This window comes from Brachyistius frenatus, unplaced genomic scaffold (genome assembly GCF_029030835.1).
Source record: "Brachyistius frenatus isolate BFR_SWC_R1_liver_20210118 unplaced genomic scaffold, ASM2903083v1 Contig_407, whole genome shotgun sequence".
Lineage (NCBI taxonomy): Eukaryota > Metazoa > Chordata > Actinopteri > Embiotocidae > Brachyistius > Brachyistius frenatus.
Genome location: NW_027211006.1, coordinates 177,501 through 202,409, shown reverse-complemented (window position 1 = coordinate 202,409; position 24,909 = coordinate 177,501). Strand labels below are relative to the sequence as shown.

Sequence of the window (24,909 nt, the reverse complement as noted above, 5' to 3'; positions counted from 1 at the left end):
AAGAGGGTGTGGAGGTTTACGGACTCGGTCCTGACCGCATCACTGTTGTGCCAATAATCACGTTAAAACACCCTCGAGTATAATATTATGATTATACAACGAGTTACCAACTAAATGAAATATGCAATCATAATGTTTTCATATTGTGGAGCCATTCGCTCTCAAAATATAAACCTTTTTGTTAGTGTGACTGCCGTTTCCATGGCAACACATGGAGGTATGGCTAACAACTGGAAAACAATCGGTCACGTCAGTAGACTGTTTAAGTGCGTGACTATCCGTGGTGTTACGGTACGGGTGCTCGGAGCGACCAAAAAGGACCAAAAGAGACCCGATTTCACCAAATGGGTCATTTAATAGAACTATAACAAGTAGAAACTACATTATATTACATATTATAGGAAACTTTATTCTAATTCTATTTTCCCATTGAGGAGGAGTGATGTTTCTAGTGATGAGCAGGATGTGATGTCATGAGGATTTGTTCCAGATGTTCAGACCAATCAGATCTCTGGGGCGGCGCTACTGGTTGTTTAATTCTTCACGAACCGACACAATAATCTTAAAATGCTTTTATTTTGAAATCTTGTTTTGACGCCGCGGTCTGTGTCCGCTTCCTGTTTTTTTGTTTTCCTGTCACAGTCGTCTCCGGTGCAGTCATGTCATGATAAACTAAAGTGAACGATACTGGACTGAGTTCAGTCAGTAAAGTGTCAATCAAACAGGTGTCAATCAAATCCCACCAGCTTTCAGGGGTCAAATCCATTGTTACATTGTGAAGTTCTGTCTCAAACATTTGGTGTGTTAACAAATTCATGATCTCTGACTTGATTTAAAACATGTTGTCATTCACTTTTTTAAAATCACAGTGAGAAGCGGTCTCTGAGGACTTCTGCTTTGCTGCCTTGTTGTTAACATCCTCCTCTGCAGAAATACAGAACAAAACTGAACTCGTGGTACGCTGCCATTTGTTTTCTTTTTTTTCAGTAGCAAATAATGCAAAATGATCATCTGCAGTAAAGTTTTATCCACACTGATAAAGTCTGACTGGACTCACCTGCTCTTGCTCTCGCCATCCCATAATGCCCTGCTGAAAATATGGTGGACTAACTGAGCTGCAGGAGAAAATAGAAAGACTTGAGTTCTCTTCAACCAGTTAATCAGCAACACGGTCTCTGGACGTGCAGGTGATATTTACCTGTCAGCGTTTCAGCAGCGTGTCCTCTGATCGTGACGAGTTCTCAGAAACACGTGACCTTCTTCACCAGACAAGAACAAACATGTCAGGATGCAGCGAGAGTGAACTTCAGCTGGTTGTTGGCAAATCAAGTCAAAGCTGTTCTTTAACATCTAAAACATGTCCTCAAGTACAGCAGGACAAGAAGACGTCTTTCTGTATCGAAATCTATTTTAAAGGGTTAAAATTCAACAACAGGTAAAGTTTCAGGATGAAGGAGGAGCCAAGTGAAACCACCGACGTGTGATGGGTGTCGACACACTTTGTCTTCCTGCTCAGTCACCGAACTTTCACTAAAAATAATCCGATCGGAAACTCACCTGATGATCAAATGATCAGCTGTCAGTTCTTCTGATCGATCAGCTGTTCGTTCTTCTGATCGATCAGCTGTCAGTTCTTCTGATCGATCAGCCGTCTTTATTTCTCAGTTGGTTTGAAGGACTCGACAGATTAAAATGTTGCTGCGCCATCAGTCCGGGACGAACGAATGAAAGTGAAAGTGTTGTTTTAATAACCCGTGACAGTTAAAAAAAAAAAAAATTTGAAGGACACGTGACGGTAAATAATGTGTGTATTAGAAAACAAACAAACAGGAACATACATATTTTTATTATCTTTTTTTAGATCTCAGATGATTGATTTCTCTCACCTCGTTTTTATTTCTAAAGATTTCTCATCAGTTTAGTAGCTTCAATGTAAACAGAAATAAAACAGTCAGCACCTATAGATTTCTTTATCAAACATAAATAATAATAATAATAATAATAACACATTTGACCTTTATAGCACTTTTCAGGACACTCAAAGACCCTTTAAAGGTTAAAATGATCAAAATGACACAATAAAAGTATAAATCACAAACAATCAGGTTAAAATCAGCTGATAACAGTAAAAACAATAAGAATGAAACATGAAAAGCAGATTTAAAAAGAGTTTTCAGTTGTGATCAGTTTAGTCTCAGAAAAGCATTAAAAGCTGACCCGTCATATTCTTTATCAAATTGTTTTAAAGAGCCAAATACTAAACAGAGAATCTGACCAATGAAGCATCGCAGGAATTGAATTGATCACTCTAATGAATAAATGAAATAACTGACTTGTGATTAAATAAAGTTAGTGAGGCTGGAAGCAGTTTTATTGCTGAATGAGTTGAACCTTAAACCTTCAGATAAAAAAGTAATAACGACCAAGTGTTTGGAAAAATGAAGAATATCCAGGAGATGGAGGATTATGGGATTAAAACGTTATTCAGTCGGTCGGCTTCGATCTTCACCTGTGAAATAAAAACAGCAAAAGTTCATCATATTAATACCGGAGTTTAATTTGTGTTCCAACAACAACGACGGAAAGACTTCCTGGGTATGTTGAAGCTGCTCCGTCACACAGGCCTCAGGTCGGCCAGGGAAACCAAATCGGACTATTTCACCTTATTTTCAAAGCAGGTCAATTTCTTCCCCAAACGCTGCCATGTCGAATGACTTCAAACGTCACTTCAGAGCTCGAAAAAAAATAAAGTATTCATATCGAACCAAATCACAGCAGCTGGGAGGAAAATATACTCCTTTTTAACAGGAAGAAAAACCTCCAACAGAAGCAGGATCAGAGGGAGTGATGTTAGGAGGTGTGCCGACGCTTCGAAGCCTGTGTGGAGTAACGGAGGGGGCGTTTCCTCGAAGCCTGTGTGGAGTAACGGAGGGGGCGTTTCCTCGAAGCGTGTGTGGAGTAACGGAGGGGGCGTTTCCTCGAAGCGTGTGTGGAGTAACGGAGGGGGCGTTTCCTCGAAGCGCGTGTGGAGTAACGGAGGGGGCGTTTCCTCGAAGCCTGTGTGGAGTAACGGAGGGGGCGTTTCCTCGAAGCCTGTGTGGAGTAACGGAGGGGGCGTTTCCTCGAAGCCTGTGTGGAGTAACGGAGGGGGCGTTTCCTCGAAGCCTGTGTGGAGTAACGGAGGGGGCGTTTCCTCGAAGCGTGTGTGGAGTAACGGAGGGGGCGTTTCCTCGAAGCGCGTGTGGAGTAACGGAGGGGGCGTTTCCTCGAAGCCTGTGTGGAGTAACGGAGGGGGCGTTTCCTCGAAGCCTGTGTGGAGTAACGGAGGGGGCGTTTCCTCGAAGCCTGTGTGGAGTAACGGAGGGGCGTTTCCTCGAAGCGCGTGTGGAGTAACGGAGGGGTGGAGTAACGGTTTCCTCGAAGCCTGTGTGGAGTAACGGAGGGGGCGTTTCCTCGAAGCGTGTGTGGAGTAACGGAGGGGGCGTTTCCTCGAAGCGCGTGTGGAGTAACGGAGGGGGCGTTTCCTCGAAGCGTGTGTGGAGTAACGGAGGGGGCGTTTCCTCGAAGCGCGTGTGGAGTAACGGAGGGGGCGTTTCCTCGAAGCGTGTCGAGGCTTGCTTCATTTAGGGGAGGAGCCAAAAATGATGACGTCCGAAGCCTCGCTGCCGGCTGTACCACGTGACTGCTTCGGGAAGTGGTTCAGATTTTGCCGGGAGGTTTGACAGCAATATAAACCTCTCAGGCTCCATTCAAAATGTGGGTTGTTGGTGGAGAGTTGAGGTCAGTTGAGAGTTTGGAGAGTTTGGAGAGTTTAGAGAGAGAGAGAGAGATAGTTTGGAGATGTAGGAGAGTGAGGAGAGAAGGAGGTGATAAGATGGAGCCAGCTGGGAAGAGGAGGATTTCCCCTGTGGGAACACTTTGATTTAATAACTCCTAATAAGCTAAATCTAACTCTATTTCAGACACATTAGGTTTGCTTATCAAGAACTGTATTTTTCACAGTTTCTTATTTAATTCAAAGGTGAGGTGTTTATTGTGCTCCAAGGAGTTGGGGTACAATAACAACACCTCATCCATGCTGAGGCGTTACCGTGCCTTGCATGACAATAAGGAGGAAACTGGAGCTTCACCCAGCCAAGGTAAGTCATTACAATATTACAAATGCACCATCACAATTTATCCCTGTTCACTTTTGTTTATTGTGTAAATAAAGACAGGTAACAGATTCTGTGTTTATTCTCTTTGAACCAGCCACCAGAAAACCAGAGCTGGATGAAGCCCTCGTCTCCATGATAGTGAAGGACACACAGCCCTTCAGTATTGTGGATGATGATGGATTCAGGGCATTTGTGTCCAAACTGGATCCTAATTATGTCCTCCCTACAGGGCAGGTATGTATGGGTGCATGCATGAAACAAATGAGTACTTTATTGTGTCTCACAGTTCAGCACTATATATTTTTTCCTTGAGGCTCTGAAGGCCATGGTGGAGGCCAAGTATGAGTCAGCTCAGGAGAAGGAGAAGGCTAAAGTGGAAAAGGTGGCTGCTGTTAGCCTTACTTCTGACATGTGGACATCCATAAAACCAAAAACTGTTGAGAAACTGTTATTTCTGAATAAAAATGAATAAAATGTCCCCTGTCCTGTACATCATTGTCCAAGTTACACAAGCATATTCAGTCCCCTCTTCCTCGTTCCACAAACACTTCCACTGTCCTCTGCCTGCTTAAGCCCATGCCATTTTCCTAAAGTGACAGAAAAACATGATTACACAACCTGCCGTATCATATGATACTACCATTTTGGGAAAATTTACACACACAGAATACATTCAAAAAATATTTTATTATGCATATATGTGATCATTTATGTACAGAAATTATTTGGTCATACATTTTAGTAATTCATAGTCATTCCCAACAGCCATAACAGACACAAACATTCAATGCATCACATGTGGTTCAGATCCAGCTGCCTGTCATTCTACACTTGGCCAGCAGGTGGTTCCGTGTGCACATGAAGCTTCGAGAAATGAACCCTTTCTGGAACCAACTGGCTGAAGTGGTTTGATGCCTCATGAGGCTTCATCTCACCATCACTACTCAGAGGTGAACACTCTGAATGAAGCCACGCCCCCTCTGGTCCTTGTTGTGGTTCATCTCACATTATTTTACTCCGTCAATCAACCTTCAATCAACCTTCAGTAAGCCATCAATCAACCTTTAATCAGCCTTTAATCAGCCACCAATCAACCATCAATCAGCCACCAATCAGCCACCAATCAACCATCAATCAGCCACCAATCAGCCATCAATCAACCTTCAATCAGCCATTAATCAGCCATCAATCAACCTTCAATCAGCCATCAATCAGCCATCAATCAACCTTCAATCAGCCATCAATCAACCTTCAATCAGCCATCAATCAACCTTCACCCAGCCTTCAATCAGCCTTCAACCAGCCATCAATCAGCCATCAATCAACCTTCAATCAGCCATCAATCAACCTTCAATCAGCCATCAATCAGCCATCAATCAGCCTTCAATCAGCCTTCAATCAGCCATCAATCAACCTTCAATCAGCCATCAATCAACCTTCACCCAGCCTTCAATCAGCCTTCAATCAGCCATCAATCAACCTTCAATCAGCCATCAATCAACCTTCACCCAGCCTCAGCTTCAGTAGTCTTCAATCAGCCTCACCTTGTCCAGGTGTGTTAACTCTTCCCGCCAGTGGGGGAGGTGTGCAGGTAACTTGATTTGACTAACCTGTTTCCTCGTTTTATTCAGTTATTCAAATGCGAGTCTCTGAGCCGAGTTCAGCCGCACAGCTCGGTCTGAGAGACACGGAGCTCAGCAGGAGAAGGGAAGAACCCGCCATGACGGTAAGAGCACAGGTCTCCGCGGGCGTACCTAACTTCCTTCAGAAATCGTCTAATTTTACACTTCCTTTTGATGGGTAAATGCACACCCGCGGTGAAAAAACCTATTTGAGATATTTTACAAATCAAGTGGGTTTAAAGTCAAATTCGGCCCAAATAACTGCCAACAAGAAGCATGTTATGTCGACGAAAACGTAATTTATTGTTGAAGGACACTGCTGCCGGTGGCCTCCTTCATCTGTCCATCAACGTTATCGCGCGAGAGCAACGTGAGACCAAACGAAAGTTTCACAAACACAAGTAGAGTTTTAAATGGCCTGATTTCCAGATGGAGTTTGGTGTCCGTCTGATAAAAGATTTCTTTGTGACCGCGTACAGTCACTCAGTTCCTGCTTTGAACACTTCTGTTTAAAGAGAAGTATTGAATATTAAACTTTTTTTTAATTCAATTAACCAAATAGAGTTTTCATATTTTAAAAATTAAGTGATGAAACATGATATACGTCTTTTTGTTGTTGTTGTCGAACAGTCCATAACCAAAGAATAGTTTATTATCTGTAATGGAGACCAGAGAAAGCAGCAACGCTCGAAACTTAACGTAGAAAAAGTATTTCAGTGATTTCAAAAATAGTTTTTCTACCAAATCACTGTCTATCATTGCAGTTTTGTTATTGTAGCAGTTCTGGTTTTCCAGAAATAAATTGTGTACGTAATATAATGGTTGTGATATAGTGTATGGTTCTCAACTGGTGGCTCGTGACCCACAATTGGGGTCACGGGACAGATTTTGAGTGAGACAGAGAAACATTCAGAAACTTGTATATTTTCTAATGAAGTGCTTCATCCAAATAAACATGCTCCTCTTGTCCACATGTCCAAGTGTCCTTGAGCAAGACACTGAACCCTAAATTGCTCCCGATGTCGTACCATCGGTGTTGTAAGTCGCTTTGAATAAAAGCGTCAGCTAAATGAAATGTAATGTTGTAATGTAAAAGTGCTTCTATTTTTTCAGGATATTAGTTTTCCAACAATGTTCAGCAACTTTTTGACACCAACGTCAAAACGTACCGTCAGATAATTCGGCCTCGTCGGGTTTGGGTTTTGTCCCATGTTACTTTTTGTCATGTCATTGTTGTTGTTGTTTTACCAGCCTGGAGGAGCTCACCGGCTCCTGTCTGGTTAACGGAGGTGATTCCTGCTCGCTGTGTCGCGGCCTTGTTTTTGCATGTGATTTGCCTTTTGTAAATATAACGGACGATGCAAATGTGTGTTGACGTCCGCCGGACTGCTCGTGTGGTGCCGCGTTGTTCTGTGCATGCAAACCAACGGTCACGTGATCCAGAACAGAGCTGCTGTGTTGGAGGTTCAGGGAGGAACTCGGTTCCCTGAATGCGTCCGGTGGGATGAAGGTTTTCAGCTGCCGGTGACCTCGGAGGGATTTTCCTGAAACTGAATAGAAACGTTCACGTATTGGATCCACGGTTGAATGATTATTTTTATGTTCACGTCGTAATGTTTCTGTTAGTTGTTCGGCACCGTGACTGAAGAGCAGCGTCCACCTCCAACCTGAGCCGTGGAAACGGATGGCTGACCGGTTGGAGGAAGGAAACGACCTCCAGTTGGAGATCCCAGATGTGGTTCTGACTAGTTTTAAACTGGTTTAGGATTTAGTTCGGTAAGAACGAGTTCTTCAATACTTTTGAATTGTTTTTGAGCTGCTTTGGACGAGTTTAAACTGGTTTGTGGACTTGGTTCGGTCTAGTTTTAAACTGGGTTGTGGACTTGGTTCGGTCTAGTTTTAAACTGGGTTGTGGACTTGGTTCGGTCTAGTTTTAAACTGGGTTGTGACGAGTTCAGGACTCGTTTCCAACCTGGTTTAAGACTTGGTTCTGGACTCGGGAAGGAAAAGTTTTAGAGTTAGATTTGAACTAGTTTTAAACTGGTTCTACTTTGTTTTGGACTGATTTTAAACTGGTTTCGAGCCACTTCCAGACAAACTGTAGACTCACTCAGCGCCAGAACTGATTGACAGAAGGATGGACTGAACGTCTTCGTGTGGTCAGATCCTGAATGTGCGACTCTGATCTCGAAGCGGTGAAATGTTCTGGTCCGTCTGCAGCCTCCAGATGTTCGGAGAGGATCCGTCTTGCGGTCCGGTAAACGTTTGAGGTTCCGGATGAAAACGACCGAAACATCTGGAAGAAGATTGAAGCGATTTGGTTTTCAGTTTGTTGATGGTGTGTTTCCGTCTGCAGAGTTTGGACGAGGGCATCGTGGTCTGAAGACGGAGGCTGTTCGAGGAGCGTCTTCATCACTTCATCGTCCTCCGTCTGTTCGTCTTCGTCGTCCTCTTCGTCACTCCTCCGCCAGCCATGAATCCCTACGGCGACACCGACCTGAGCTCTCGTCCGTCTGATGATGTCACAGCTCCCGGCTCTTTAGACTCGCCTCCATATTCAGCCAGTGAGAACTCCCATAATGCATCTCTTCCGGTCGTCCAGACCGGCCACTCCTCCACGCTGAACCCCTACCCCGGCCCCGCCACCCCCCCACGCTCCTTCCAGGTCTCCGTCATCGTCCCGTCCCCCCTGCGGTCCCCCCTCCCGTCCCAGTGCTCCGAGGAGTCCTGCCCGGACCTGGAGTGCTCCATCTGCTTCAGCCAGTTCAACAACGTCTTCCGCTGCCCGAAGATGCTTCAGTGCAAACACACCTTCTGTCTGGAGTGTCTGGCGCGCATCAACGTGAAGTCTGCGGAGCCCGGCGCCATCCAGTGCCCGCTGTGCCGCGGCCTGACGCCGCTGCCGGCCCTCGGCCTGCCCAGACTCGCCACCGACTCGGACGTGCTGTCCTGCCTGCCGGCCGCCATGCAGAGAGTCTACAGCATCCGCTTCGTCCGCAACAAGGGGAAGCTGCAGGTCAAAAGGTCAGTGAGGAGTTGAACAGCAGCGCGGTGGACGTCGGGTCGGTCCGGGTTTGATTGTCAGATCGGATCTTTAGGACGGACACCAGATACGGTGCGTCCAGACAAATCGGCGACCTATCTGCATGGGTTGCCGTGGTAACGACGTCGCCACATTTAATGTTGTTGTTGTTTTTTACTGTTCAAACTTTCATAAATCATCTGGATACGATCAGGAGGCAGATTTGTTGTCGGTCTGAATGAGGCCTGATTCTTTTTTCATCCACAACTTTCAGACGACTGAAACAAAATTTAAAATCTTGTGGGTTTTTTTTGATGACGTTGGTTTACTAAATATTTTCTGTCATGTTTCCATCATCAGTCTTCAACAATATAAAATAACAAGTTGGTCAGTTTCTGTTTTGTTTTCAACCCTACAAGACGGCTGGATGTGAACCAGACGTCCGCAGGTCTTTATTCAGATCTTCCCGTGTAATGAAGTTCATGTTTCACCGCGCTGACGGAGAGATGGGAGCTTTTACAGCAGGCGAGAATAACTCCACATCTGTAGAACTGAACATCTGGTTTACTGCAGGCTGGAGGCGCCGATGTTCCTCCAGAATATATTTATTATTTAGTGGCGTTGAGACATTTCTCCTCTCTGAACACTGAAATATTAAAACGTTTGGTGGGAGCTCGGTTGACCCTCCGCTCTCCTCCTTTTAGGACTCCTGAAGGTCAGCGGCCGTGGGGTCGAAGGTCGACGACGTCGGGGAGCCGCTCCCTGGACGTGGGGCTGCCCAGCCCGCCGGCGGGGGGCCGCGGCGAGGGGGGCGGAGTGGCCGTTCTGTTCAGACTGACGGACCAGCCGGTGTGCCGAGCCTTCCTCCTGACGTCGGTGGGGATGATGATGGTGCTGCTGACGGGCATCATCGTCTTCCTCCTCACCACCAGCAAACAGGAGATGAACTGACCGCCATGTGATGTCACTTCCTGTCTTCTTTTTGTGCGCGCGCGTGTGTGTGTGTGTGTGTGTGTGTGTGTGTGTGTGTGTGTGTGTGTGTGTGTATATATATATATATGATGAGAGTCAACATCCAGATGTGCAACAAGAAGCTTTTTTTTTTTTTTAACTGGCGCACAACAAACCAAAGCATGATGGGAAGTCACACGTCGATCAGCTGGTGTCAGAAAACACTCGACTGTTCGTGTTCGTCTGATATTTAAGTTACAAACTGAACCGAAGCGCCACATTTAAAAAAAAATTAAAAAAAAAAATCTAAACCCTGACCATGAAGGGAAGACGTCGAGCTGCTTCACTGCTCAAACCGTCCGAGAACGTGCGTGAGGTCGAGGAAGCTGTCTGAGCTGAAGATCGTTTGGAGGTCGTAGGAACAAGATGAGAGTATAAATATCAGGTTGATTATATCAGCTCTTTGGTTACTCTGCACCTGAAAGCGGACCTCACTTTATGCCAGCAGGGGGCGCCGCCTCCCTGTTTCAACTTGTTCGGGCAGCTTTCAGCACTTTTAAAAGATGATGTTGTTTTGGTTCTTGGACTCTGGAATCTGACGGAGGTTTACTGAACTGGTCTTGGTGAACTGAGCCTTTAACGACGCGAAGCAGCTGCTCTGCGTTACCGTAGCGACAACGCGACGTCAGCTCGGGTGAAAACATCCAAACTCTTCCAGAAACTCTTTTGACCTGCAGATCGAAGCTGAAGTCAGAAACGTCCTGTGGAAATGGGTTTTTATAGAAGTCTGAGGAAACACATTTTCTTTCATGTTACTGTTTTTCAGATTTTTATGTCGTCGCCTGTTTTATTGTGTAAAAATAAATGAGATTTTTTTTTTAAAGATATTTATCAAACTATTTTAGAAAACTTATCTTTGTTAAACCTTAATAAATTCATTTTGCAATTTTATTTTTGTCCATTTATTTATTTATTTTTGGAGTTGAACTGATTCAACTTCTGGATATTTGGAGAATAATTTTCTCTTTCTCTCATTTTGCTGTCTTTTAAAGTTGCATGATTATATTGGGTAAAAACATTCCCCATCATCCGATGATGAGAGATATCTGGAAACTCTCAGTTCCTCCGAAGTTTCAAATACAGTCAGAGAAACATCAAGAAAAAGTGTTTTCTGGATTTCTGTTTTTAGACTATCGTCAGTGTTTGCAGCTCGTTGTTGCTGCTGGTTTTACTCCGAGTTAAAGGAACCACACGTCTTCAACAGGAGTAAAAACGATGCAGCCTTCGACCTCCACACTAAAACTTTTATGACTGTTTTTTCTGTCTAATTAAATGCTCCTGCATCAACCAACAGAAAAGGGTTAAAGTAATATGGAGTGGGGGAACGTCGCCCTCTGCAGGTGGAGAACAAACGGGCACATCTTAGTTTCTCTGTTGTTTGCATGTCTTTAAAGATCACTTCCTGTTCATTAATCTTCACTTCAGATCAGGGAGACTTCAGTCTGATGCAGCTTTAAAAACATACAGGACTAGTGAAGGGATGAAATGTGCTGACTGTGCAGGAGGAGGAGGAGGAGGAGCAGTAGGAGGAAGCAGCAGGTGCATGTGAAGAGACTTTCCGATGATCCCCTGCTGATTGAAACCAGATGTTCTGTGGTTTCGGAGCTCCATCACTCAAATCAACACACGAAATAAAAGCTCTTAAATCTACAACGATGAAGCGTGTCGGTTTGAAGGTCTGCGAGTCACATGTTGCATGTTGTCGTTCCTCCGAGCAGAAAATCTTTTCTAAAGCTGCTTTTGTTCTTTGAGTGAACATGAAAGAGACACGACACGCAGATGTTCGTGTTCGGATCTGTAATCGAGTACAAATGGAAAACAGGATTCAAGCGATGAAGGACTTTTATTTTGAAAAAACCTTACTGTGGGCTGCATGTGGTCCAGCGGTAAGAGGAGGAGGAGGAGGAGGAGGCTGCTGCGTCCGTCTCAGCGTCTCCTGAAGGATTCACAGAAGCAACAGATCTCATTAAAAACAATCAGTTAAAGTGGTTTTATATCGAAAACAGTGGAAACAAAATGAACTTGTGAAAACCCTCCAAATCTGTGAGGAAACATCATCACTCATTCGGAGTCATTTCTCTGGTGTTAAAAAAAACTCCTCTCAACTCTGTTTGTTCTCCTCCAGCTGTGAGAAGAAACCCATGTTTTAACATTTAAATTCTCCTGATTTAAATCAGGACTTTAAAAAAAATCAAATATACATGAATTGTTGTAGAAATGAACCGTCTCATGAGTTTGTTCCGTCCTCTCCGGTCTGATCCAATGATCCACAGACCACTTTTATTTTGTAATTAACATGATTAAAAAAGGTCACCAGCTGCTGTAAAGCCATTAAAACAGATGCACTTCCTGTTTTTATGACGTCTGAAATGAAAACAGATATTCTGATAAAACCGGTACGTTGATAAGTTACATTCTGATTACATCGTTAGTTTTGCAGCTTCAAACGCAGACGTGAATCTTCAACGATCACAGACTGTTTATAAAAGAGTTCGTAGCTTCAGGTCTGTAAAATGGTTCTGATCCAGAAATGTCTTCAGCTGCAATACCAGCGAGTGCCACTAGAGGTCGGCTCCAAAAAGCCTCCGGCTCCATAGACTCTCATTCAACTTCTCTCATCAAATCCAAAGTGAATAAAATGTGTCCATCAGTTATCTCGGTGTTGTTAGCTAAAGTCACTCCTTCTTCTTAGTTTTCTGGAGGTCCATCTGAAAATAATCCCTCATTCATTAGAAAAGAAGATTCAAGAAGACCTGTTTTTGGGGGCGTGTCTGTTTGATTGACAGGCCTGTGGAGCAGTCAGGTTACAGCTATCGATGGGCATAGTATCGTTCTCAAACCGACGGGTGGACGGAGAGCAAATGAGCAACGAACCTGTTGGGAGGCCGCTGGACGTTCTGGGTTCGAGCGCCTGCACGTTTCCACGACGGTCGCGGTACGAAGCCGAAGTCTCCGGGTCGGTAACGAGCCATCAGGTGCAACGGATCTGTGGTGAAGCTCGAGGACTCTGATCTGTGGAGGAGAGACAAGATGACGGGAGGTGACGGAGTTTCTTCACTACAGATTTCTCCAGTGAGGAGCTGCTCATAAAACAAGTTTAAATAGAACAGTAGTTGGACATCTGAACTGTAAATGTTGTTTCAGGACTGCTTTGTTGTTTGACTGTCAGGAGACCAGCTGGCAGCTGATCGGGTCCTGATGGGAGTCTGATCCGGATCGCTGTGTTCAGCCTGTCAGACAGGATTCAGGGCCGAGCCGCTCCGCTACCTGGAAGCTTCGGGGTCAGAGGTCGGCGGTGTCTCGCCGTCGGGACGCTTCAGGATCTCCCGCAGCCTCTGTCTCTTCCGCTCCACGCCGGCCGTTTTGCCTGAGTTCTACAGAGGGTCAGTGAACACAACACGTCGTCTCATTCACTGTTTATAAGAATTTATTGGCGTCGCAGCTGTTTTATCAGATTATAAAAAACTTCTCTGGGTCTGAAAAGCCTCTAAGTGTGATACCACTGAGGGCCACTAGGGGCCCGGCTCCAAATGGCCGTTTGATTGACAGAAACTGGGTGCGGTAAGGTTTTCTGTAAAGGTGGGCGGGGCATAGTCAGCCTGATCCCGCCCCCCCTCCTGGGTCGCTGCTCGGTGTTACGATGTCAAACGTTCCCACGTTCATTTCTGGGATGTAAAACCGTCACTAGAAGAATATGTGAGTTTGTTTTCACCTCCGCGATGAACCTGAGGAGGCCGGCCGCCGTCCTCATGTCTCCCTCCAGCCGCCTCCTCCTGTCCCGCTCCTCTTGTAGCTCCGCCTCCAGCTCACCGACCTCCGCCGTCTTGTGGCGGTGCTCCTCGGACACGGAGGCCAGGTGCTGTCTGAAACACAGCCGGCGTTCAGCTCAGAGGACGGCGGATCTACGGAGGGACATTTATTTCACGTGAATGTAAAGCGTGAGCAGAGACGACTCGTCCACCTGACGGCGTTCTGATTGGCCAGCGCGTGCTGCTTCCTGCCACGGCGGTTCTCCAGCTGCACCTCCAGCTCCTCGCTCCTCTTCGTCAGCCGCTCCTTCTCCTGAGGACGGACGAGAAAACGAGGACAAAGTAAAGGAGCTTTCTGCTGCTAAACTGTTCGCTGCATCCAATTAATGTAAAATCATGATGTTTTCATGAAGGGGGCGGAGCCTCACAGAGCAGAGAAACAGACAAATTAACACAACTGTCAGTGACAGAAAAGTTCACTGAGCTGAAACCAAACGTGTGCAGAGGAAGTCAGTAGATAATAGTAGTTACTGGACGTAACCGCGGTTCTATGAGTGCTGGATCATGTTTACAGTAAGTTACAACAGGAGACTCAGCTGTCAGTCACTGGTCCATCAGCTGTCAGACGTCCTCCTACCTTCTCCCACCTGAGGACACACCGGGACATCCTGTCCATCCCCTTCTGCATGCGCTCCATCTGCAGGCCGCCTAGCGGCCGTCTGTCCAGCAGGGCCGTTGTCTCCTGCAGCAGAGGGTAGTTCCCCCCCGCCAGCCTCCTCATCTCCTCCAGCACCTCCCTGTGCTGAGCCCTCTCCTCCTCCACCCGCGCTGACACCTCCATCTCAATCTGAGCCAACACGTCAGGGTGATTGCCCTCCTCATTTTCCGCCTCCCTGGAGGAGAGGAGAGGAGAGAGAGGAGAGGAGAGGAGAGGAGAGGAGACATGAAGACGGAGCAGCAGGAGACGGAGACGCTGTCGGATGAACTGAGACTTTACTTCGCGACCTCCTCCGTCAGGAGGCGGATCGTCTCTTCGTGCTGCTCTTCCTGTCGCTGCATCTGATCGACGACACACTTCCTGTTGGACAGACACTGCGTCACCTCCACCCGCTGCTCCTCGAGCCTCACCGCTGAGAAGGAGAGGTTTACAGGTGTTTACAGATGTTTACAGGTGTTTACAGATGTTTACAGGTGTTTACAGGTGTTGACAGATGTTAACAGATGTTTACAGGTGTTTACAGGTGTTGACAGATGTTAACAGATGTTTACAGGTGTTTACAGATGTTTACAGATGTTTACAGGTGTTTACAGGTGTTGACAGATGTTAACAGATGTTTACAGGTGTTGACAGATGTTAACAGATGTTTACAGGTGTTTACAGGTGTTTACAGGTGTTGACAGATGTTAACAGATGTTTACAGGTGTTTACAGGTGTTTACAGGTGTTAACATATGTTTAGAGATGTTAACAGTTGTTTACAGATGTTTACAGGTGTTTACGGATGGCTTGTTGCTCCTCACTGAGATAAAGACTACAAAATCATGACTGTTTGCTGTCCTGGCTCCTAAATGGTAGAATGAGCTCCCCACCGACATCAGTACAGAAACTCTGAACATCTTCCACCACAAACTAAAAACACACCTCCTCCTCCTTTACCTTGAACAGTAGAACTTTAGTATCTTAAAATAGAACTTACTGATAGAACTTTGTAGTTTGGCTTTCTGGAAGAAATTGTATTTTCCTGATTCTTGTTGTTCTGGTTTGTACCCTCATTGTTGAAATGCACTTATTGTAAGTCTTTGGATAAAAGAGTCAGATAAATGAAATGTAATGTAATGTACAGATGTTTACAGGTGTTTACAGGTGTTTACAGATGTTTACAGGTATTTACAGGTGTTTACAGATGTTTACAGGTGTTTACAGGTGTTTACAGGTGTTTACAGATGTTTACAGGTATTTACAGGTGTTTACAGATGTTTACAGGTATTTACATATGTTTACAGGTGTTTACAGGTGTTTACAGGTGTTTACATGTGTTAACAGGTGTTTACAGGTGTTTACAGGTATTTACAGATGTTTACAGGTATTTACATATGTTTACAGATGTTTACATGTGTTTTACAGGTGTTTACATGTGTTTATAGTGTTTACATGTGTTTATTTTACAGATGTTTACAGATGTTTACAGGTATTTACATATGTTTACAGGTGTTTACAGATGTTTACAGGTGTTTACAGATGTTTACAGGTGTTTACAGGTATTTACAGATGTTTACAGGTGTTTACAGATGTTTACAGGTGTTTACATGTGTTTACAGGTGTTTACAGATGTTTACAGATGTTTACATGTGTTTACAGGTATTTACAGATGTTTACAGGTGTTTACAGATGTTTACAGGTGTTTACAGGTGTTTACAGGTGTTTACAGATGTTTACAGATGTTTACATGTGTTTACAGATGTTTACAGGTGTTTACATGTGTTTATAGATGTTTACATGTGTTTACAGGTATGTTTACAGGTGTTTACAGATGTTTACAGGTATTTACATATGTTTACAGGTGTTTACAGATGTTTACAGGTGTTTACAGATGTTTACAGGTGTTATGTCATGTTTCTTGGCTCACGCGTGTTGTGAGCGTCTCACCCTTCCTCCTGTTCTGAGCTGCGAGAGCGTTGACCTGTTCCTGCAGCTTCTTCATCTCCAGATCAAACTGCAGCGTCAGCTCCTCGTTCTCCTCCCGCTCCTCCTTCCTTTGAGCCTCCAGCTGCTCCTCCAGCTCGGCCACGCCCCTTTCCACTGCAGCGTTGGCGAGCTGCAGGTACTCACAGATGTCCTTCCTGTCCACCTCCGTTTTACGGCACTGACACAGGAGGTCGTTGTTGTCCGTCTCCAGCTGGTCACATCGAAGCTGACACCTGCAGGACGTCACACACGGGTAAAACCATGACAACATGATCATTCAGACCGCTACCACGGCAACCAGCGGTGACGTCACCCGGCGGTTTGTGAACGTTATGAAGCCTCTAGTTCACAAACTGTCCGTCTTCATCTGATCGGAAACCTGACGATACTACGTCCCGCCCACTGATAGCTGTAACCTGACTGCACCACACGCCTGTCAATCAAACAGACACGCCCCCAAAAAGCCAACCTCTGGTGGCACTCGGTGGTATTGCAGCTTAAGACACTTCTGCTCCGGACACTTTTATATTCAGTCTGTGGTTAAAATGCATAAAAATCATAGATTCATGTAAGATGAAAATGTTTGAATCTCTGATGGTTTAATAAAACAACTTAAATTTTTACTTTTTGTCCATTTTGTGGGAAAGAAAATCATCAGTTTAAATTTCTGTTGGTTATTTCCAGCTGAGTCGACACAAACAGACACGTCTGCTTGTAACTGATAAACACATTAAACACAGGAAGAAGCAGCAGGTGTACCTCTCACCTCTCCACCTCGGTTCTCAGATACTCAATCTGTTCCAGGTACAAAGACTTCTCTCTGTCGTTGCCGCTCTCCATTTCAATCTCACTCGTCTCTGACGACTTTTTCTTTTTCTGAATTTTCTTCTGCTGTTTGTCCATTTGTGTTTCTGTGTTTCTGGTTTTTTTCCACCGTCTGCGTCCTTCTTATTCCTGATTTTTTTTTTTTTAAATAAAAAAATTACAATTGTTGCAGGAAAAACAAGTTTTGAAAATAACTGTTGTTGCCGTGGAAACGCTGCCCAGAATGTTCCATTCTTCAGATTTTTAGTTTAAACCATTATTGTAGTCTTTTTTTTTTTTTTTTTTTAGCCTTGCCATTAATTAATTTGTATTTATCTTGGTCTTATCTATCTTATTTTATGTCTATTTATTTCACATTTTAGTCAGAATGACTGCCTGCTGCATCCTTTCAATCCATTTTAGTTGTTTATTTAAGTATTAACTGAATTTATTTATTCATTCGTCAGTTTATTTTTACATTGGCTTGTTTTGTTATTTACTGGTCGGATCCTTACCTTAACCCATATCCATATTTTCTATTCATTCATTTAACATTTTAGTTGTTTTTTTAGTTACTTGTTAATATATTGTTATTTTCTGTTTTAGTAATCTATTTACCTTTGAACTGAATTTCTTTATTCATTTTATTGTGTATTTATTTAAACATTTCAGTTGGTTTCATCAGTCAGTCCTTTTACTCTGTTAAATTATTTTATTTAACCTTTAAGCTGCTATTTCTAAATCACACATCTGTGTAATAGTTTCCTCAGTTTCTCTTTATTTTTTAATAGTCTATTTATTCAAAAGTTAATTGTCTTCACTTTATGAAATCTATATAATCTATCTAATAATAATAACAAAAAACATTATCTACAATTTTCCAAACAACCTGGTTGAGTCATGATTTGAAATCAGGCCATTAAAATGGTACAAAAATAAAATGGTATAAAATCCTCATCACAAAAATTTGTAAGAATAAACATGCTGTGAATAAAATTGTCAGCTAGAATTAATAAAAGTCTTTAAAAAGACAAGAGGTGAATTAAAAGATGATCCTCATGTTCTCGGACATGATGGAAAGATCTTTATATTACTGATAAATTACATCCGAAATGGTCCCAGTTGCTGTTGAAGTGTAAGAAACGACCAGCAGGTGTCAGTAAAGGCTCACAGAGGGGCGGTGAGAGCGATCATTTTCTGCAGTCGGTCATCACTCCCTCTGCTGAACTCAGAAATAGGATCATCCATCTTTAAAACTGATGAAATAAACAGAAACATGTCGGAGTTCAAAGATGTCTGAAAGAATGTGAACACTGAAGCCACATCTGCTGAAAATATTCACACATCAAGTCAACTTTCAAAATAAAACTGACTTTATGACCAATAACAAGTGTTCATTTCCAACCATCAAGGCTCCGCCCCCTCTCCTCTCACTATCAAAACAAACTGCTGCTCGCAGGAAGTGCCGGGGTTTGTGGGAAATGTGGTCTTATGATGGAACGAAGAACATGTTAAATACGTTTTCTCCACTTCCAGCTGGAAGAGACTGAACTTTGTTTTGATTTGAATGTGATTTAAAAAGCAGTTAAAGCTCTTATTTTGAAGGCAGATGTATTCTTTGTTTTCTATATTACAGTCTAAAGCTCTTATTTTGAAGGCAGATGTATTCTTTGTTTCTATATTAGTCACCGACAGTCTGTTCTTGAAAGATTCATTACTTTTTGACTCTTTTTATCACTTTGAGCCCCAAAACAGAAAGAAAAACACATTACAAGGAGAATATTTCAGGGGTGTGCAGCAGAAAAATGGTTCCGATGCAGAAGTGTCTTCAGCTGCAATACCAGCGAGTGCCACTAGAGGTCGGCTCCAAAAAGCCTCCGGCTCCATAGACTCCCATTCAACTTCTCTCATCAAATCCAAAGTGAATAAAATGTGTCCATCAGTTATCTCGGTGTTGTTAGCTAAAGTCACTCCTTCTTATTAGTTTTCTGGAGGTCCATCTGAAAATAATCCCTCATTCATTAGAAAAGAAGATTCAAGAAGACCTGTTTTTGAGGGCGTGTCTGTTTGATTGACAGGCCTGTGGTGCAGTCAGGTTACAGCTATCGGTGGGCGGGACGTAGTATCGTCAGGTTTCCGATCAGATCGGTCAGATCCACCGCTGGCTCCTCCCCCAGCTCGTCCAAATATGGTCACTTCCTGCTCCAAACTGCTCTGCAATTTTAATGGCAAAAAAAACTCACTTAAAACTCTGAATAATTACAGCCACATTTTTGAGAAAAGACGCTGCAAAAAACCAACAACCACAAAAAAAACAACTGCTTCTGCCAGAAAAGAGAGAATAATAATCATGTTAGTTTTCACGTAAGATCAAACCAGTCAAACTGCAGCTCCTCGTTCCCTGGAAAGTTCTCCCACCGATGCGGCGACGAGGGCTTGTTACATGACACAGTGCTGAGTCAGCTTAATGGCCGTAATTGTGGAATATCTCCGAGCTGCGCTCTAATTCTGAACGGTTGAGATAAAGGCAGCTCATTCAGGGGAATACTTCACCTCTTCATGATTTCAGCCGTGGAAAACGTTCACGTCAGTGAATTCCGCTCCACTTGCCAGCAGACAGAACCCGTCTTCTGAAAGAGTCGCTCGGTGAGTCATTAGTGACGCATGTTAACGAGCCGCGATAAGTGCCGGGCTGCTAATTGAGCGGAGGATGGGAGCGCAGGTTTGTGCTACTTTTCTTTTTTTTTTTACTCTGGACCTGAAGAGAAGTCAGTCACTGCTGTGTTTAGTCCCAAAAAAAGTCACAACAGGTTTGTACGAAAGAGACCAGAAAAAAGCTACTAATTTTAAACACAAAAATTAGAATGTACAAATATAAAGTGTTGTTAGAGGTTAAATCTGCCCGGCAACAGTTCAGAAAGCAGCTCAGGTTTGTTCTTAAAGTCGTGAACACTTTGCTGAAATCCTTCTGGAGCGTTACTTAAAGCTCCATGATATTACTTTCGGCCACTTGGGGGCAGCATAACAAACTGTTACCATGTTGAACGGTGTATTTACATATTTAACGTGTTTTACCGCTGTTGGAGCCTCTAGTGGACATTCGAGGAACTGCAGCTTTTGGTTTTGGCTTCATGTTTCAGTCGCAAAGTTTTGATACTTGACCGCACCCCAGGCCTGTCAATCAAATCAGCCCCGCCCCCAAACATATCTGTGTTTGAGTCCTAATATGTAATGAATGATGAGTTATTTCCAGAAGGAAACACTGATCAGGAGTTTATCTAACGACACCATGACGACTTGTGGAAAACATTTACTGACTTTCTATTTCAGGAGAGAACGTGATGCTTTTTCAATGGGAGTCTGTTGGAGACAGAGGTTTTTAGGAGACAGCCCCTAGTGGCCCGCAGTGGTATTACACTTTAAGGCTTCACTTTTCACACTTTTATGTTCAGTTTTGCTGTGAGCTGCCAAACAAACCAGAACAACTTAAAGAGATTCAAAACAACTTCACATATGAACTGAAGTTATTTAAAAGCATGTTTTCAACAGACTGAAGTGCACCAAAAGCTTTTTTCTACAAACTTTAATAAATAGTTTTTCTAAGCCTGGCGCAGATCTAATAAATGTGCATCCCGAATAAAAGACATCTTTGAAAGACACAGAGGAAAGTTCTGTGTTTTGTTGGCTGTTCAAGGCGCACAGAGCCATAATCCCCATTAACTCCTACAGTAACCCGCGCGCTGCTGAAGTGGCTCATTGTGAGCAGAGCGGCGGTGTAGCTTTAAGAAGGAGGTGGGCAGCGCGCCGATGACGCAGGAATCGTCCTGAAAAGATGCTTCAAAACTCCAGGCCGGAGCCAGCGTGTGTGGCGGCTGCAGACCGAGCTGAACGGACCTCGGAGCCCGGCAGGACGCGCCGCTGACAGAAGACTTGGAGCAGGTCGGGGAGCCTCCGGAGGGGACTCTCAATGCAGAATAAAACACGCACATTCTGGCACAACCGCTTCTTTAAAGGACACATAGAGTTGTTTGGCATTTACGCACGGCGGAGGGCTTTCTGCGTGCAGCTGGATGCGCGCTGGAGCCAACTGGAGCCAACTTGGGGAGTAAACATCTGAAGAAGATCTGTTGGGTATCTGAGGCGGGACATCATGCAGCATCTCACCACTCTGTGCGTCTACTTGGTGATGGTCCTGAGTCCAGGTGTGACTCACACCATCACCGAGGACATCCAGGTTCTGGTGTTTCTGCCGCAGAACAACTCCTTCCTCTTCTCTCAGGCGCGCGTCGCCCCGGCGATCCGTTACGCGCAGCGGCGGCTGCAGGCGGACGGCGGACAGTTCTCCGGTTTCCGCTTCAACCTCCACTTCGAGAGCTGCGACTGCGTAAACGCCGCTCTGTTCGCGCTCGTGGACCGCTCGTGCGGGCTGAAGCCGGACCTGATCCTCGGTCCGGTGTGCGAGTACGAGGCGGCGGCGGTGGTGAGGCTGGCGTCCCACTGGCACGTGCCGGTGATCTCGGCAGGTGCCCTGGCCACCGGCTTCGGCAACAAGAACGCCGAGTACTCGCAGCTGACGCGCATCGCGCCGTCCTACGTGAAGATGGCCGAGACGTTCACGGCGATGTTCGAGCACTTCGCGTGGCGGAGCGCGCTGCTCGTGTTCGAGGACGACAAGCAGGAGCGCAACTGCTACTTCACGCTGGAGGGAGTCTACCACCTGATGGTGGACTACAACATCAGGTCCTACCAGTTCTCAGAGGACGAGCCGCTCAACACCGACGACATCCTCCAGAACATCTCCGACATGGAAGGTAGACGAGACTTTTATTTCTCCCGGAGAAGTCTGAAAAGTTGAATAAACTCAACAGTCATTTAAATGTTATGACAGACAGACAGACAGACAGACAGACAGATAGATAGATAGATAGATAGATAGATAGATAGATAGATAGATAGATAGATAGATAGATAGATAGATAGATAGATAGATAGATAGATAGATAGATAGATAGATAGATAGATAGATAGATAGATAGATAGATAGATAGATAGATAGATAGATAGATAGATAGATAGATAGATAGATAATAGATAGATAATAGATAGATAGATAGATAGATAGATAGATAGATAGATAGATAGATAGATAGATAGATAATAGATAGATAATAGATAGATAGATAGATAGATAGATAGATAGATAGATAGATAGATAGATAGATAGATAGATAGATAGATAGATAGATAGATAGATAGATAGATAGATAGATAGATAGATAGATAGATAGATAGATAGATAGATAGATAGATAGATAGATAGATAGATAGATAGATAGATAGATAATAGATAGATAGATAGATAGATAGATAGATAGATAGATAGATAGATAGATAGATAGATAGATAGATAGATAGATAGATAGATAATAGATAGATAGATAGATAGATAGATAGATAGATAGATAGATAGATAATAGATAGATAGATAGATAATAGATAGATAGATAGATAGATAGATAGATAATAGATAGATAGATAGATAGATAGATAGATAGATAGATAGATAATAGATAGATAGATAGATAGATAGATAGATAGATAGATAGATAGATAGATAGATAATAGATAGATAGATAGATAGATAGATAGATAGATAGATAGATAGATAGATAGATAGATAGATAGATAGATAGATAGATAGATAGATAGATAGATAGATAGATAGATAGATAGATAGATAGATAGATAGATAGATAGATAGATAGATAGATAGATAGATAGATAGATAGATAGATAGATAGATAGATAGATAGATAATAGATAGATAGATAGATAATAGATAGATAGATAGATAGATAGATAGATAGATAGATAGATAGATAGATAGATAGATAGATAGATAGATAGATAGATAGATAGATAGATAGATAGATAGATAGATAGATAGATAGATAGATAGATAGATAGATAGATAGATAGATAGATAGATAGATAGATAGATAGATAGATAGATAGATAGATAGATAGATAGATAGATAGATAGATAGATAGATAGATAGATAGATAGATAGATAGATAGATAGATAGATAGATAGATAGATAGATAGATAGATAGATAGATAGATAGATAGATAGATAGATAGATAGATAGATAGATAGATAGATAGATAGATAGATAGATAGATAGATAGATAGATAGATAGATAGATAGATAGATAGATAGATAGATAGATAGATAGATAGATAATAGATAGATAGATAGATAGATAGATAGATAGATAGATAGATAGATAGATAGATAGATAGATAGATAGATAGATAGATAGATAGATAGATAGATAGATAGATAGATAGATAGATAGATAGATAGATAGATAGATAGATAGATAGATAGATAGATAGATAGATAGATAGATAGATAGATAGATAGATAGATAGATAGATAGATAGATAGATAGATAGATAGATAGATAGATAGATAGATAGATAGATAGATAGATAGATAGATAGATAGATAGATAGATAGATAGATAGATAGATAGATAGATAGATAGATAGATAGATAGATAGATAGATAGATAGATAATAGATAGATAGATAGATAGATAGATAGATAGATAGATAGATAGATAGATAGATAGATAGATAGATAGATAGATAGATAGATAGATAGATAGATAGATAGATAGATAGATAGATAGATAGATAGATAGATAGATAGATAGATAGATAGATAGATAGATAGATAGATAGATAGATAGATAGATAGATAGATAGATAGATAGATAGATAGATAGATAGATAGATAGATAGATAGATAGATAGATAGATAGATAGATAGATAGATAGATAGATAGATAGATAGATAGATAGATAGATAGATAGATAGATAGATAGATAGATAGATAGATAGATAGATAGATAGATAGATAGATAGATAGATAGATAGATAGATAGATAGATAGATAGATAGATAGATAGATAGATAGATAGATAGATAGATAGATAGATAGATAGATAGATAGATAGATAGATAGATAGATAGATAGATAGATAGATAGATAGATAGATAGATAGATAGATAGATAGATAGATAGATAGATAGATAGATAGATAGATAGATAGATAGATAGATAGATAGATAGATAGATAGATAGATAGATAGATAGATAGATAGATAGATAATAGATAGATAGATAGATAGATAGATAGATAGATAGATAGATAGATAGATAGATAGATAGATAGATAGATAGATAGATAGATAGATAGATAGATAGATAGATAGATAGATAGATAGATAGATAGATAGATAGATAGATAGATAGATAGATAGATAGATAGATAGATAGATAGATAGATAGATAGATAGATAGATAGATAGATAGATAGATAGATAGATAGATAGATAGATAGATAGATAGATAGATAGATAGATAGATAGATAGATAGATAGATAGATAGATAGATAGATAGATAGATAGATAGATAGATAGATAGATAGATAGATAGATAGATAGATAGATAGATAGATAGATAGATAGATAGATAGATAGATAGATAGATAGATAGATAGATAGATAGATAGATAGATAGATAGATAGATAGATAGATAGATAGATAGATAGATAGATAGATAGATAGATAGATAGATAGATAGATAGATAGATAGATAGATAGATAGATAGATAGATAGATAGATAGATAGATAGATAGATAGATAGATAGATAGATAGATAGATAGATAGATAGATAGATAGATAGATAGATAGATAGATAGATAGATAGATAGATAGATAGATAGATAGATAGATAGATAGATAGATAGATAGATAGATAGATAGATAGATAGATAGATA

The 24,909-nt window shown here is 42.3% G+C and overlaps 3 protein-coding genes and 1 long non-coding RNA gene across 4 annotated transcripts in view; 2 read left to right on the top strand and 2 right to left on the bottom strand.

Moving 5' to 3' along the window:
- Positions 1–870: 870 nt before the first annotated feature.
- On the bottom strand, positions 871–1,707 carry LOC138636803 (uncharacterized). The gene is made up of 3 exons (XR_011312328.1): positions 1,558–1,707; positions 1,199–1,259; positions 871–1,115 (listed from the first exon to the last, which is right to left on the bottom strand). It is a non-coding gene; the product is annotated as an uncharacterized lncRNA (long non-coding RNA).
- A 4,854-nt stretch (positions 1,708–6,561) lies between these two features.
- LOC138636787 (cilia- and flagella-associated protein 157-like) lies at positions 6,562–21,296 on the bottom strand. The gene is made up of 11 exons (XM_069725017.1): positions 21,215–21,296; positions 17,013–19,264; positions 16,208–16,479; positions 14,559–14,691; positions 14,199–14,454; positions 13,774–13,874; positions 13,525–13,675; positions 13,080–13,186; positions 12,687–12,824; positions 11,676–11,748; positions 6,562–7,329 (listed from the first exon to the last, which is right to left on the bottom strand). The coding sequence occupies exons 2-10, from the start codon at positions 17,147–17,149 to the stop codon at positions 11,739–11,741; spliced, it is 1,305 nt and encodes a 434-aa protein (XP_069581118.1). The 5' UTR covers positions 17,150–19,264; positions 21,215–21,296; the 3' UTR covers positions 6,562–7,329; positions 11,676–11,738.
- On the top strand, positions 8,237–8,660 carry LOC138636781 (RING finger protein 223-like; the record flags this gene model as incomplete). The annotated part of the gene is made up of 1 exon (XM_069725009.1): positions 8,237–8,660. A coding segment is annotated over exon 1 (408 nt), but the record flags the coding sequence as incomplete, so codon positions are not given.
- Positions 20,854–24,909, top strand: part of npr3 (natriuretic peptide receptor 3) — a 19,337-nt gene continuing 15,281 nt past the window's right edge. The window contains exon 1 of the mRNA XM_069725014.1: positions 20,854–21,861. Coding sequence (XP_069581115.1) covers positions 21,201–21,861 — 661 coding nt within the window. The 5' untranslated portion in view covers positions 20,854–21,200. The remainder of the gene's footprint in view (positions 21,862–24,909) is intronic.